Source organism: Nestor notabilis, unplaced genomic scaffold, assembly GCF_000696875.1.
Source record: "Nestor notabilis isolate BGI_N333 unplaced genomic scaffold, ASM69687v1 scaffold2066, whole genome shotgun sequence".
Classification (NCBI taxonomy): Eukaryota; Metazoa; Chordata; class Aves; order Psittaciformes; family Psittacidae; genus Nestor; species Nestor notabilis.
The window spans coordinates 17,465-31,163 of NW_009933157.1; the positions used below are offsets into that span (position 1 = coordinate 17,465).

General features: G+C 45.7%; 1 protein-coding gene across 1 annotated transcript in view; it reads left to right on the plus strand.

Moving 5' to 3' along the window:
- Positions 1–13,699, plus strand: part of GPATCH8 (G patch domain containing 8) — a gene marked incomplete at its 3' end in the record, with an annotated part of 34,414 nt that overhangs the window by 17,354 nt on the left and 3,361 nt on the right. Inside the window, exons 3-5 of the mRNA XM_010016722.1 lie at positions 1,184–1,251; positions 1,707–1,793; positions 3,847–4,000. Coding sequence (XP_010015024.1) covers positions 1,225–1,251; positions 1,707–1,793; positions 3,847–4,000 — 268 coding nt within the window. The remainder of the gene's footprint in view (positions 1–1,183; positions 1,252–1,706; positions 1,794–3,846; positions 4,001–13,699) is intronic.

The following is a 13,699-nucleotide window of genomic DNA, read 5'->3' on the forward strand; positions in this document are numbered from 1 at the left end:
TGCAGGTTCCCTCTGGGATCTTCACTCTTTGGAGGAGCCAGAGCGATATTGGAGCTAGAGATAGATTGGAGAAGAGAGAAGTTGATGTTTGATGCCTCTCCAGTTTCTCAGAGGCAGTCTCAAAGACTTGAACCTGCTGTGAATGTGGCTCTAGGGACTATTTTTGGCACGATTAAAACCTGTAGATCTTTTTAGCCCAAAGGTATAATATCTGTGTATGTGTGTATAACAAACCAGTTGTTTACACCAAACCAAAGAGCAATGATAAGGGCAGTAAACGTTCTGTTTTCTCACTCAAGGTGTGCTCCGGAGAAGGTAAGTACTTGTTCTGTGGGCTTACATCACAACCCAGCGCCAGTTGTGATGTAAAAAGAAAGAGAATAAGAATTGAAACCAAAAAAAACCCCAAAAGCTGTGGTAGTAAAGTGCTTGTCTGCCCCATTTTGCTTTGTTTGGCTGGTTATGAGTGGATTAAAGATACGTTTTATTTCAAAAACCAAAAACAAATCTCCAGCATAGTTTGATTAGTTCAAAGTCAATTTTCTTCGCAACTCGTCCTTTTCACAGCTTACAGGGGAGCAGTGGGCACGGGAGCAGCTCTGCAGAGCAGGGCAAGCAGGGCCTGGCCTACATGGCCAGTGGGCCTTGGGGCTGGAGGAAGTTTGGCTTCAGAGCCACGCTTCTCAGTCAGCCTCCCAGACTCATGGGGAGGGAGGGATAAAGCTGGTGCAGGAAGGGAGAGAGGCTTCCACATCTTGGACAGGAAAGTCCTGATGAATTATCAATGTGGCAGAGCAGGAAGAGGTATTTAATAGCTTTTTTGCTCATATCAGCAGATGAGTACTCATTGCCTGATGTGGAAGCATTGAGGGGAAGGTGCATTTCTCAAGTCCCGCTCTAGGACTTGTCACAGCTGAACATTGACCACGCCAGTAATTTATGTGAGCAGTTAATGTTCAGAAAATACCATTGATCAGTACCCGGGGTGCATCTCACTCTTAACTGGTTTGGAGCTAAGAAGCAGTTTGGCTGTAAGCTGTGAGAATGGCTTGTGTTTGGTTCACTGTAGCTTTCTGGTCTCTGCACTCCAAGGCAAGATCTCTAACCACCCAAACCCAATGTGTAAAGCGAGCTGCAGTGACAGAGCAGCCACTGACCGCCTCTCTGTGTGTTCCTCTTCCAGGGAGGACAGATCCCATCCCTATCGTTGTCAAGTATGATGTCATGGGCATGGGGCGGATGGAAATGGAGGTAAGTCACTGAGCTCCTGCCATGTGTCCCATCCCTCCTTGCCTGGCTCTTGGGGATAGGGAAGAAACCTAAAAGTGAGGGTTTGTGCATCACAGGTAAAGAAAAACTCACTCTTAAATCAACACAGTAAGAAACACTTCTCCTAAAACACATCCTCTGTTCATCTGTGGGTACCTGAGTTCTGAGGCTGGCACTTCTGGGCTTTGGAATTCCCTTCCATAAAGCTGAGGTTGCTGCTGGCAGTGGATGAGCTGCCGGGAGCCTTCACCCCACAGGGGTTAATGAATCAGTTCCCATGTGGGTTCCACTGTGGGATGGCACAACAGGGGAAGTGAAGCACCACAGGCAAAGATCCTGTTTCAAACCTCATCTTGTTGAAGTTGCCCACCCGGTCAGTCTCAGCGCCACAGAGTGCTCCTGGGACAAATCACAGCCTCTCCTTGTTTGTTTTTAAGCTTGATTACGCTGAAGATGCCACCGAGCGGAGGAGAGTGCTGGAGGTGGAGAAGGAGGACACCGAGGAGCTGAGGCAGAAGTACAAGGTACTGAACCAGGGCATTGTCATCAGAGTTCCCATGGGCTGGATGAGAGCATGGGCAAGCTGCAGAGGGGAGGTTTGGCCATGCCATGGACCCTTCTCATCAGCACGTGGCCCAAAGCCTGGGTCCCTCCGGCAGCACCCCTCCAGCTCCTGTCAGACAGCAGCTGTCGAGTGGGAAGCATTCCTTGGTTTCAGAGTGGTTGGTTGGTGTGTGAGTTGCATGGCATGATGCTTTAGCTCAGATCTGCAGCATGATTTATGGGGAAGTCCCTGGGTTTTGCAGTTGTCTTTTCAAACGCAGTTGAAGGTGTGTTGCTCTCCAAGACTGTTTTGTCTCTGCTGCTATTCAGCACTGGCTTTTTCCCCTCAGGAGCTTGGTGGCAGCCTCTCCCAGCTCTGCTGTGTTTTTATCAGTGGGCTTTAACATCAGGCTCTTGCCTTTCTGGTTTCATCTGCGGGAAATCTCTGCCAGCCTCATTTTTCCACTGCTCTGCAGGAGTCCATTATGCAACTGCCAACTGTGGCTGCATCCTGATGAGCCATTCAGTGAGTCTCAAAGGAATCCCAGAGAACTCCACAACCAAGAAGCAAGCAAGAAATGCTCTTTAATTCCCTCCTTTTGTAGGGATCCTGAGCTTTCAGCTGGCTGTGTTTGCATTGTTGAGCCACAGGATGCTTCCTGACAAAACCCCGGCACATGGCGCAGGAAGCTTGGTCAGGGTTGCAGAGGAACTTTACATGTCATTGTTCTGGGGAGCTCACACTGCTCTGTTTCCCTTTTTTGTCTTCCTGGGGACCTGCCCCAGGCACAAACCTCTACGTGGTTGTGTTGATTATTTCTTAACAAGGGGCTCTGGTGATAGATGGAGGCAGGAACTTGAAGTAGATTTTTGTAGTTAGAAGGAGAACAGCTTTTTAGCTCTAGAATTTTTCAGATCTTTCCCCCCTGTTGAAACTTTTTACATGAGTTTTGCATGGTAGAAAACATGCTCAGCAATATTTGAATGTCATTTTGCTGTGGTAGCAATATGGGGGATCAATCATACTGCCTTGAACAAGATCTTAGAACAAGAGCTTTCCTAGTAGATCATTCTTAAATGTTTGCTACCTGCTCTTGCTCACATGAGGAAATTCCCCTTAAGAAGTTTGTGTTGAAGAGTTGGATCTCTTCAACTCTTCAGTGCTTTTTCTCACATTTAAGGTTAGTTTGAATTCTAGGATTTCTCCCTATCCCAGTTGAAGTGCCATTGGTAACAGGCTGCGTGGGCTGTGCTGATGGTAGTACACTACACTTTAATGCAGCATTTGTAGCTTTTCTTCTGTGTGCATCAGATAAACCTGCCCTGGCTTGGGTTTTGGGTGATGTTTTAACTTTGCTGGTGGGATTGTAATTGAAGAGGGGAGGATGTGATCACTGCCAACTTAGACACCTCCTATGCTTGGAGTTTTGGGTTTGCGCCTAATGGTGAATTACACAAGGAAAAAAAGTACCATCAGCAACCTTTAAGGTGGTCTTCCCCTCTTTTACTAACTGGCAACTCCCTATACCTACTCCCAGTGTAACCACTGTGTTTGAGCTCAGCTTAATGGACAGCATTGCTCCTGGGAGGATTTGTCTGACTGTAGAACTACACTGGAGTGAGTTAGTCTCCACTGTTTCTGTGCTGTGCTTTGCCAGCCCCAGCTCTGCATTCCTCCCTGTTGAGTTGCAGACAAACTGAGATGAAGCAGACATCTGTTAGCACTCAAAATGGAGGAAGTATCAGCATTGAAATTCAAAGATTTTGTACCAAAAGCAGTGATCTTCCTTGGTTTGATGAGTATTTTGCACATCTTCTGTGAGCAGGCAGCTGCCAGTTTGTTTGTGTGGGAAGGCTGAGGCTTTGAACCTCGTTTTTTCATCTCTGACAATCCAGCAACTCTCCTCCTGCATCCACAAAACTGCCTTCCTGCCATCAGCACCACATGTACTGATACCTTAGGACAAGATCATCTTCTGGTTTGTTTTCCAGGAAGTTTAAGAGAAGCTTTGTTTTTGTGTGTGAACTTTGCAGGATTATGTTGACAAAGAAAAGGCAATTGCCAAGGCACTGGAAGACCTCAGAGCAAACTTCTACTGTGAACTCTGTGACAAGCAGTACCAAAAGCATCAAGAGTTTGACAACCACATCAACTCTTATGATCACGCTCACAAGCAGGTAAACAAGTGTTGATAACACAGCTCATCAGTTTGTTACTCACTGCAGTGGTCTTGGTTTGTGGTTAACACTTTGAATTTCCCCAGTGTATGGTATTTTCCTTACAGCCCCAGGAATAGGTCTCTCATGTCACTGGTCCAGATTCTTATGCCCACTGTATATTTAAAACCCCAACAAACAAAAAACCCAGCCCATGGTTGGCATCAAGGAGCCTGGTCTTGAATGACCCACCAAATGGGCTGCTGTTGAACTGGGGAGAGGACCTGTGGGGATGGAGGGTTCCCAGTCTGCATCAGCTTTTAATGTGGTGCAGCTTTGGCGACTGCTGCTGATGTGCCACGTGTACGTGTTCGTTACTTTAGTCTGTGTTCTGTCAAGCTGCTGACAACAGATTGGGAATTCATGGGCTGTGGCAAAGGAATTGTGAAAAAGGAGCACTTCCCAAATTCTGGAACTCTTGGGAAAAGATTCAGAATCCCTGTGGAACTGTCTTTGCTCCCAAGGTAGGGATGTACCGTAGTGTCTACATCGTACTTTAGATTGCACAGTAAACCCTACAAGTTCATGTGTTAGCCTGATCTAACCATTTGAGGCTGCTGAATGAGATGTGAATGTACAGCAGGTAGCAGTGTTGTGCTCATCTCAGGTTGAAATTGCTCAAAGGAGGTTTTTGGATGTTCCTAGTCATAAATTCTAAGGATGCAATCATTCAAATGCTGATAACTTCAGGAGGATGTGCTGTCGAGTACTAGATCTTGCAAAATAGCAGTGAAGCAACAGATTAAAACCAAGATTACGGCATTACAGAGCATGAGTTGGGGATTTTTTCCTCCCATGTATCAAGTATAGGATGTGATAGCTTGAAGGGAGTGTTAACAAGAATTCTCCTGGCAGGGCAATTCCTGTTTGAGTACTGTGATGAACTGTGGTTTAATAGAATTAGGAGCAGAAATTCATTCCTTTGCTTTGTGCTGGGAAAAGGGGCTGCTTTGGCCGAGCTGGTGGCGCAGTTGTGCTACCCGATAGCAGTGAACTTCACCTGGAGCTTTCCATCAGCTGGCTTGAAACCTGAGTGCAATGACACGCATCTATTTAGGAGGTGGAAGAACCTGTTTGTGTCACATTCTTACTGGGTGGTGATGCAGTATGATTATGTCAACTCCTGTTTAAATCCCTTGGGTGATTAATAGGGAGACTGATGTGAGGGCTTGTTCAGCCTGGAGAAGAGAAGGCTCCTGAAGGGGACACCTTAGAGCAGCTCCAGTACCTAAAGGGGCTCCTGGAAACCTGGAGAGGGGCTTTGGACAAGGGCCTGTAGGGACAGGCCAAGGGGAATGGCTTTCACCTGACAGCGGGGCGATTGAGATGAGCTCTGAGGCAGAAGCTCTTCCCTGTGAGGGTGCTGAGGCGCTGGCACAGGGTGCCCAGAGAAGCTGTGGCTGCCCCATCCCTGGCAGTGTTCAAGGCCAGGTTGGACACAGGGGCTTGGAGCAACCTGCTCTAGTGGAAGGTGTCCCTGCCTATGGCAGGGGTTGGAGCTGGATGAGCTTTAAGGTCCCTTCAACCCAAACCAGTCTGGGGTTCTATGAGGTTGACGAGGTTGAGGGTTTTTCTAGCATCTAGAGATGCCATGGAAAGAGAAACAAACCTGTGGAAGACAACCACCCCTCATTGGTATGAAAGGAGTCCTGCAAAAAAATGTCATGGGAACACACAGGGTGGTGTAATCTCCCCATCAGTAGAAAGAATTTGGGGTACTGGTGATTTTTTTTTTTTTTTTTTTTTTTTTTTTTTTTTTTTTTTTTTAAGGAATAGATGTTCTTGGATAATTTTCACCCATTCCAATAACTTCAGGCAGGTTTTCGAGAAAATGAGCCCTCGAACTCTCACTCTGTCACCCAGCATTAATTTCTAGACACACAGGGATTTAAACATAGCAGCAATCATGCTTTGCTTAGGGAAAAAAAATGCTGGTCCAGCTTTATGCCACAAAATGTGTGTCACCCTCTTGGGTCATGTTCTTGGATAATTTTCACCCATTCCAATAACTTCAGGCAGGTTTTCGAGAAAATGAGCCCTCGAACTCTCACTCTGTCACCCAGCATTAATTTCTAGACACACAGGGATTTAAACATAGCAGCAATCATGCTTTGCTTAGGGAAAAAAAATGCTGGTCCAGCTTTATGCCACAAAATGTGTGTCACCCTCTTGGGTCAGTGTTCAGTGAGTGAACTTGAAACTACCTAGAAATAATGAAGGTGAATTTGGACAGTAACGCCAGCTCACCTCTGCTGGCCACTGCTGCTCAAGGGAGGCTCATTTCCAACAGTCTACTCTAAATTTTAAGGTAGTTTAAAGAAAAAATGCTTTTTTATAAGATGTGGCATGTGAAGTTTGGGATTTTGCCTCTTTGGAGAAGAAGGCAACGTTCCAGAAAGGCTAACGTAAATGTTTTGAGGAAAACCATCAAGTTCTCTTCAAGGTAGGCTAATCAGGAGGCTCTCAGAAAGATGAGGCATTGCAGTAACCTAGCTGATCACAGGAGACCAGCTTGGTGTATATTATTTGCAATGTTTTGTCTTCTCAGTGGTAATTCTTGCGGCACCAGTGCTTCCTTTTGCCTTTTCCTCAGCTCGTTGGACAGATTTCCATGGGATCATTTTTGCCTTGAAGTATTTTTAGCTACACATCCCCATGCTGTGGAAGTGTTTGCCTGTTCCTTCTGCGCCTCAGTGAGCATTAGGCTGTCCCTGGAAATAGCTGTTACATCCTCAGATCCCTTTCCACTCCCCAGTTATAAAGACACTGTCTTGTATTCCAGGAAGGAACTCAGGATTATTGCGAAACAGGGATGATAGGTAAGTGGCTTGATCCCTACCGGATAAATTCTGGACCCACCAACTTGTCAACACCAAACAATTAAAGGGGAGGTTTTATTATGATCATTTCCTGACTATTCTGGTTTCATGTTGTGTTTGGATATGTCTGAATCGACCTCAACACCTTTCTGTCCAAAAGGCAGTATTTCTAGATTATTTTAACAGGGAAAATCATCTTTAATTTCTCATCACAAAGCATTGGCCTGTTGAAGTCATTGTAAACATCCTGCTGGAGGTGTGCAATGTTGTGCCCTAGATTTTCTGAAATGAAGTTATTTCTTGGAATGAGGAGTACAGATGTTTGAAAGAACAGTGACCCTCTCTAGTCACCAAATGGTCAGTCCCTCTCCAGGGAAGTCAGGGGAATAAAAGTGACTTGGGTTCATGCAAGATGGCCCTGCAAGAGGAAAAATGAACTCAACTCTTCCCTGTGAGGGTGCTGAGGCGCTGGCACAGGGTGCCCAGAGAAGCTGTGGCTGCCCCATCCCTGGCAGTGTTCAAGGCCAGGTTGGACACAGGGGCAACCTGCTCTAGTGGAAGGTGTCCCTGCCAAGTAGGACTGGTAGTTTATGAAGAACCCCTGCCCTGGGTGTTACGTGGTCCTGACTGTCAAGAGTTATAATAATTACCAGACAAATACAAAAGGCAGCAAATGTAGAAAAAGAACTTCTACTGCAGCTCTCAAGGTCCTTGGGAAGTTGAGATGGCCCCAGTGTATTTCGTGCTGCTTTCCTGCAGATAGGCTGTGTCCATATGCTTGAGAGCTCCCATAATCACAGAATACTCCAGATTTAGTAGGCCTGTGTTCTTAGGGCTTTACGTCCCATGGGTCCTCATTTTGGTTGTGGGTTTTGACATCCAGATAGATTACTTCATGTTAGATTTGCATGCAGATGTGGCACACCTTATCTGGGATTGTCCCCTGTTTGTGTATTCGTATCAAGCAAAACTCATCTGTATTGCCCATCACTCGGAGCAGCTTGCAGAAATTCTTACAGTTGGAATTACCTCACGTGTAAGTAATGTAGTGTTTGCAGCCAGCTCTTACTCTTAGTTTACTTCATCAAGAATTTACATAGTCTTGTAGAGCTTCACCTCTTCCCTGCTCACATCCCAGTGAAGGGTTGAGCGGTTCCCTCAGTCACTGACCCAACAGAATAAAAACATTCACCTTCCACACTCCCTGTGAACACCAGACGTGGTCCTATGTGAGCCTCTGCCAGGTTCACTGTGAGAGCCCTGACCAGGATTGAAATGCAGGCTTTCGTGTAGCTTTCATTGCATGTTCTTTTGAAGTGTGTGGCATTTTGGAGGTGTAGATGATGAATTCTCCATAGGTTCTCTTTATAAAAGGACAGAGGGAATGTATTTCCATAAAGAAGTTATTTGGGAAAGAGGGTGGAACCCAAGAACTGAGACTACAGATCTGCAGTTCTTTTCACGCCCTCATTATTTGGAGCTTTGCTTCTAATGGTGAGGGGGAGGGATCTATTAAAGCACAATAAAATTACCAGCACAGTCCCTTCTGTGGCTGATGAGTCCTCTAAATCCAAACCCTGAACTTCCTGGTTTGGGGAGATTTGCACTTATGCTTTCCAGCAACGTGTGTCTTCAAGCACTGCTTGGATGTAGGAAACTGGAGAGAGAATCTCTGAGGTAGTGGGTGTTACATGGGAGGCTTTTTTACCCTCAGAAAACCCCACAGTGTTTTTCTCAGCCCAGTTTTAGCTGTTGAGCTGCTCGCTTGCTGATGGCAAATGCATTCGGAGAAGAGCCCTTCTGTAGGGAGAGTGTTCCATAAAATAAGTATTCAGCACCCAGTACTCCTCACCAGGACTGACCAAAGGAAAGATCACCCCTCTCAACCTGCTTGCAATGCTCTGCTTGCATTGGTGGTAGAACTGGTGGCTGCCTTTGCTGCAAGGGCTCATGGCTGGCTCATGGTGGTTTGTTGTCCACCAAGACCTCCAGATGCTTCTCTGGGAAGCTGGTTTCCAGGTTGGAACTGGATGATCTTTAAAGTCCCTTCCAGCTGAAACCATTCTATGACTATGTGAGAACTGGGCACTGTGACTGGTGGTGTTGGGGTATCCATGTGCTGTTAACACAGGATATGTTTTCCTAAATTGAAACCGAGGTGTCAGGGAAGAAATGAAGATGAGATGAAGCTTCAGTTTCGTGCCATTTCCCCTCTGCTCTTTCCGCTTCATTTCTGAGCATGCAAAGAATGTTGATTACCAGATATAAGCAGGGCTTGTGTTCTCACTCTTGTGAAACTGTAAAGGTTGCCATCCTTTGAGCTCTTATTTAGCTAATGGTGTAGTTCACTCCTAGAAGCTTTTGTGGCAGAGAATCAAGCACATGTCAAAAGTTCAGGAAGGCAGAAATGTGCTGGCATGTAATGGAAAAGTGCATTATCCTCCTATTTAATAGGGGTTGGCAGAGAAACTCCAGAGCAATAGCAGGGGAGGAGCAGGCTCTGACACCCTTGTGCTGTTCCATGAGCTGTCTCCTGTCTCAAAGGAGGAGGAAGTCTGAAATCTCATGGTACATGGATCCCATAGGGCAGTCTATCCTGCTCTCCTGAATGAAGGCTTCTCATGGAAGTCTTGGATCTTCAGGTCTAGCAAAGCAGTGTAGCAGAGTGCTTGATTCTGAGGATCACACTCCCTTTCTGCTCTGCAATTTTAGGCAAAGAATGCCTCTTGAATGGGCATTCACGTAGAGTGAAACTCCATGGCTTTGACAACAGAAGCATAGGAAATCCCTTTACCAGAAACCTGGAAAGCCACGCACTCCAGCTGGGTCCTGGGCAGGTCTTCCCTCCACATCATCTCACCAGCAAAACCTCCTGCACCATTGTCACAGCACGGGCTGAGGGTTTTCGTGTTAAAACAGCTCCTGGATCCTCACTGTCCCCTTTTCATTTCACCCGGGAGCTTTTCACTGATGCTTGAGTGCAGCTCATTGAAGCCAATTTGAAGGGAATCATAAGGTGATGGTGGTGGTTGCCAGTTTGGCCACTCCTGAGCTATGCAGTGACTGGGAGATGATCCAGGACCTCTTTGCGTTGGAGCACTGAGGTAGCTGCAGATCTTACAGAAAACCTGTTCTTGAGGAGCTCAATTTGCATTCCCATGGAAATTTGGAGACTTCTGAGTAATTTTGTTAGAAACAAGGCTGAAAAGTTAAAATACTATTCTTTGTTACAAAGCTGAGGTGGGTGGCAGCTATTAATAAAACACAGTTCCAAGCTGAAGGAAGGCTTGAGGCAATGAAGTACTGCTTCTAGTGGGCAGGAATTTGGGCAAACTGTGATCTGTGTCCTTGTTTGTGGGCACTGATGTGGTCCTTAGAGCTGAAGTAATAAACCAGCAGGGTAGGATTTCTTGGCTTCATGGTCACTCTCATCCTACAGCTTGGAAATGTGTTGCTGCTTCCTCAGAAAACACACTGCCTATGATGAAAAAATGCTTCCTAATGTTGAAATCCTCTAGTAGCAATAGAGCTGTGTGTTTGATTTAATGCATGTTGGTGGCTTTAATCCTCTTGAAGAAATGATAGCTTTGCTGAGCACTGTGGTGAAAGGCTGGTTTCACTCTAAGATGGGTTCCCAGGGCTCCTGTTCCTGAGTTAGTGAGGAGAAGCCCTCTGAGGATGATACAGTGGCTACATTAAATTCTTGGCTAAACATCTTTGCCTGGTGTTGGGGGGGGGAAGCACCCATATGGTGTGCTCCAAAAAGTAATTTAGAGATTTTGGAGGATTAAAATAATGAACCTTTGCCTAAGGATTAGATGGAAATTTCTTTAGTGTAAACCGAGCTTAAATATCGATTTACTTGAAATAGCTTTGTGGGAAGGCTGAGCCCTGGAGCATGGTAAAAAGCATTTCACTGCTTCCACACACTGCTTTTACTGCTGTGAAATTGTACTTCAGGCTTTTAATTGCTTCACTCCAGTTAAGTCTGGGGAGGAGGGTGGGCAGAGCTATGCTTACCTGGTTATCCACTGTTCTCTGTGTGGATACATGACTGGATTCAGTGATGCACTTGAAATAGTGAGTGAGGTGACAATCACTGACAGGGTATCTTTAAAAGTTCTGGCTATTTTGTAAGTTCAGTGTTGATCTGTGGCAGAGGGTTGGAGCTGGATGAGCTTTAAGGTCCCCTCCAACCCAAACCAGGCTGGGATTCTATGATTTTTACATTCCCAAGGGGATGGCATAGTGCAGTTGTGGAGCTTTTCTATCCCATACTTCCCCAGCAAGACCCTTCTTATTTCTGGTGTGCAACAAAAAGAAACTCAGCCTTGAGATCTTAATCCTTTGTAAAATCAGCTTCCCAAAATCAGACCAACTTCTCCCTCATATGGGGAGTAGTAAATTCTCGGCAGCCTTGAAACCAGGGTTGGTGGTTTGTCACCCTCAAGGGCTCCGGTACCGGTGTGGCCAGGTGTTGCTGCGCTGCCTGTCCTGGAGCTGCAGCGCACCAGGATAGTGTGTTTGCTTCATCACTTCTAGTTTATGTGTGCAGAGAGTGGGAGGTCTGGGGAGCAGAGACACACAAAGATCAGCATTTAAGGAAATAGGCAGCAAATTCTGTTTCCATTAAAACTGTCTGTTGTAATGAAGGCATCACAGGCAGCTGCAGCATTGCCAACAGACTCGCAGCCCGTTTGCTTTCCCAGGAGATGTTTAAGGCCATGGCTGGGGTTGGGTTTCCCAGTGCACCATTGCACCTTCCTCTCCAAAGGAAAAGGTCACAGTTCATTCTGTGGTAAATAGCCAGGCCATGCGTTTTCCAAAGGGATGAGTGATCGAGAGACTTGGCATCAAACCCCAGTGCAATAGTTTTGTCAGCTGTTGGTGACTTTAACTTCCTGGAGCATTTAGAGCCGCTCTTGGAATCAGCATGAAAAAGCTGATAGCATTGCTTAGCCCACTTCTTCTTTTGTCCTTTTTTTCCTCCCTCTTGGAAAAAAATTCACTCTTCACCATTGAACATACACCACAAAACCCTGGAGCCCTTTACTTGTTCTGGTGAAAGTAGCTCTGTTGTTCCAGGTGGGATCATTGCTGTGTCTGTGCGTGTATGTGTATGTGCGTCCCCGCTCCTGCTCCACACTCCCTGAGCTCTGTCCTGTAGCTTCACTGGCTCGTTCCTGCTCCATAGAGTAGCTCACACCCCAGCAGCAGCCTGGGCACTAATCCTTGCTTTTTGTATTTTTTCCTCTCTTCCACTCTTGTTACATTTTTACTTTCTTTTCTTCTTTGTGATGTGACGTTTTCAGCTGATGTATTGAAAGCAAACCCTTCTAATTTTGGAGGCCAGATCACAAGAGTGAGTTTCTTTCTACTAGTGTCTATAGCTATAACTTTTTCTGTGTGTCCTCCCCTCTGATTTTGGTAACACTCAACCACATTTAGTAAATACCATTAGGTAAGAAAATCCTCTGTCTTGTCAAATCTTCCCCCTTTTTCACAAAGCAATGTTCTCTTTACATTGGGCCAACTTAATGCCTCTCATTTGAGCTTTGGGTTAGTTTTCAGATCCACTGTTCCTGTGAGGTCCAGCCTGACTTGGATGGGGCTTGGAGCAACCTGCTCTAGTGGAAGATGTCCCTGTCCGTGGCAGGGGGTTGGAACTGGATGAGCTTTAAGGTCCCTTCCAACACAAACCATTCTATGGTGATTTTGCTCCATCCAAGAGGCAGTCAGCCAGCCAGAGGGTGCATTTACAAATCACCAATGATTTATACATCTTGTACAAGAAGCTTTCTAAAGTGACTACTGCTTTGATCCCTTTAGTCTTTCAGGCCCTTCATGAAATGCCTGAAAAACATGAAACTTCCTCAGAAGCTGGGTCCATAATACTTTCTGGAATTGGGTCTTTTGGAAGGGTTTCATATTGTGTACCAAAAAAGAAAAGTTAATCCCTTTGGGTGGGAAAGGTCTTTCCTTGCTGCTTTCTGTCACTTAAACTTCTGCAAGTGCTTTAAAAAAGCCTTATGAGTTTTCTCATGTATTCAGAGGTTTGAGACAAGGACTTTTAGACATTTCCTATGGTCTTGGATATCCCATTTCTATTAGAACTAGATATCTAGATTTCCTCAGTGACGTTACAACATTGGGAATCCCTTGGGTTTCTGTTGACTCCTTCCTGTGCCAGGATTCCTGGAGCACTTGGTGGTTCTGCTCTCTCAAGTATCCAACCACAAAAGACCCCACTACATTTTAGAGCATTTTGTTTCTTGAGACCCCATCTCAGAACTGCCATCAGCAAGTAACTGTTTGTGGTGTATGTTGTATTATTTCTTTGCTTTCTGGAATCATTTGCATGGGATTTTTGGCACCTTCTCCGATGTAATTTGTACATTGCTTTTGGAAGATGTAATACCTGGATAACTCTTGCACCAGCTAATCCCTCTCTGTCCATGCTGTTAAGACTTCTGTCATGCACTGTTTGTCAAGTACATCTGCACCCTGCAAGAGCAGCAAAAGCAGTCCTTTATTTTTCCCCTTTTCCTTCAGAATATGCTTGTTGCTTTGAAATCAGCTTTATTGTACATGCTAAAGAAAACCAGTAATGTCGATTGGAAATATGGATACACAGACTTGAAATAGCCAAAAGTGATCAACAGTTGTCTTTTCATTTAGCTACTGGGAGGATGGCAATGTGCTCCATGTGGTTTGTTGAGCTATGATGCTGTCACTCCATCCTAGCTCAATGAATGTTCCTGGGGAGGGGCTTGACAGTGCACTTCCAGTGCTACAGCATAGCTGCTTTTGGACACTTCACCCCAGACCACTTTGATCTAATCCATTCCTGG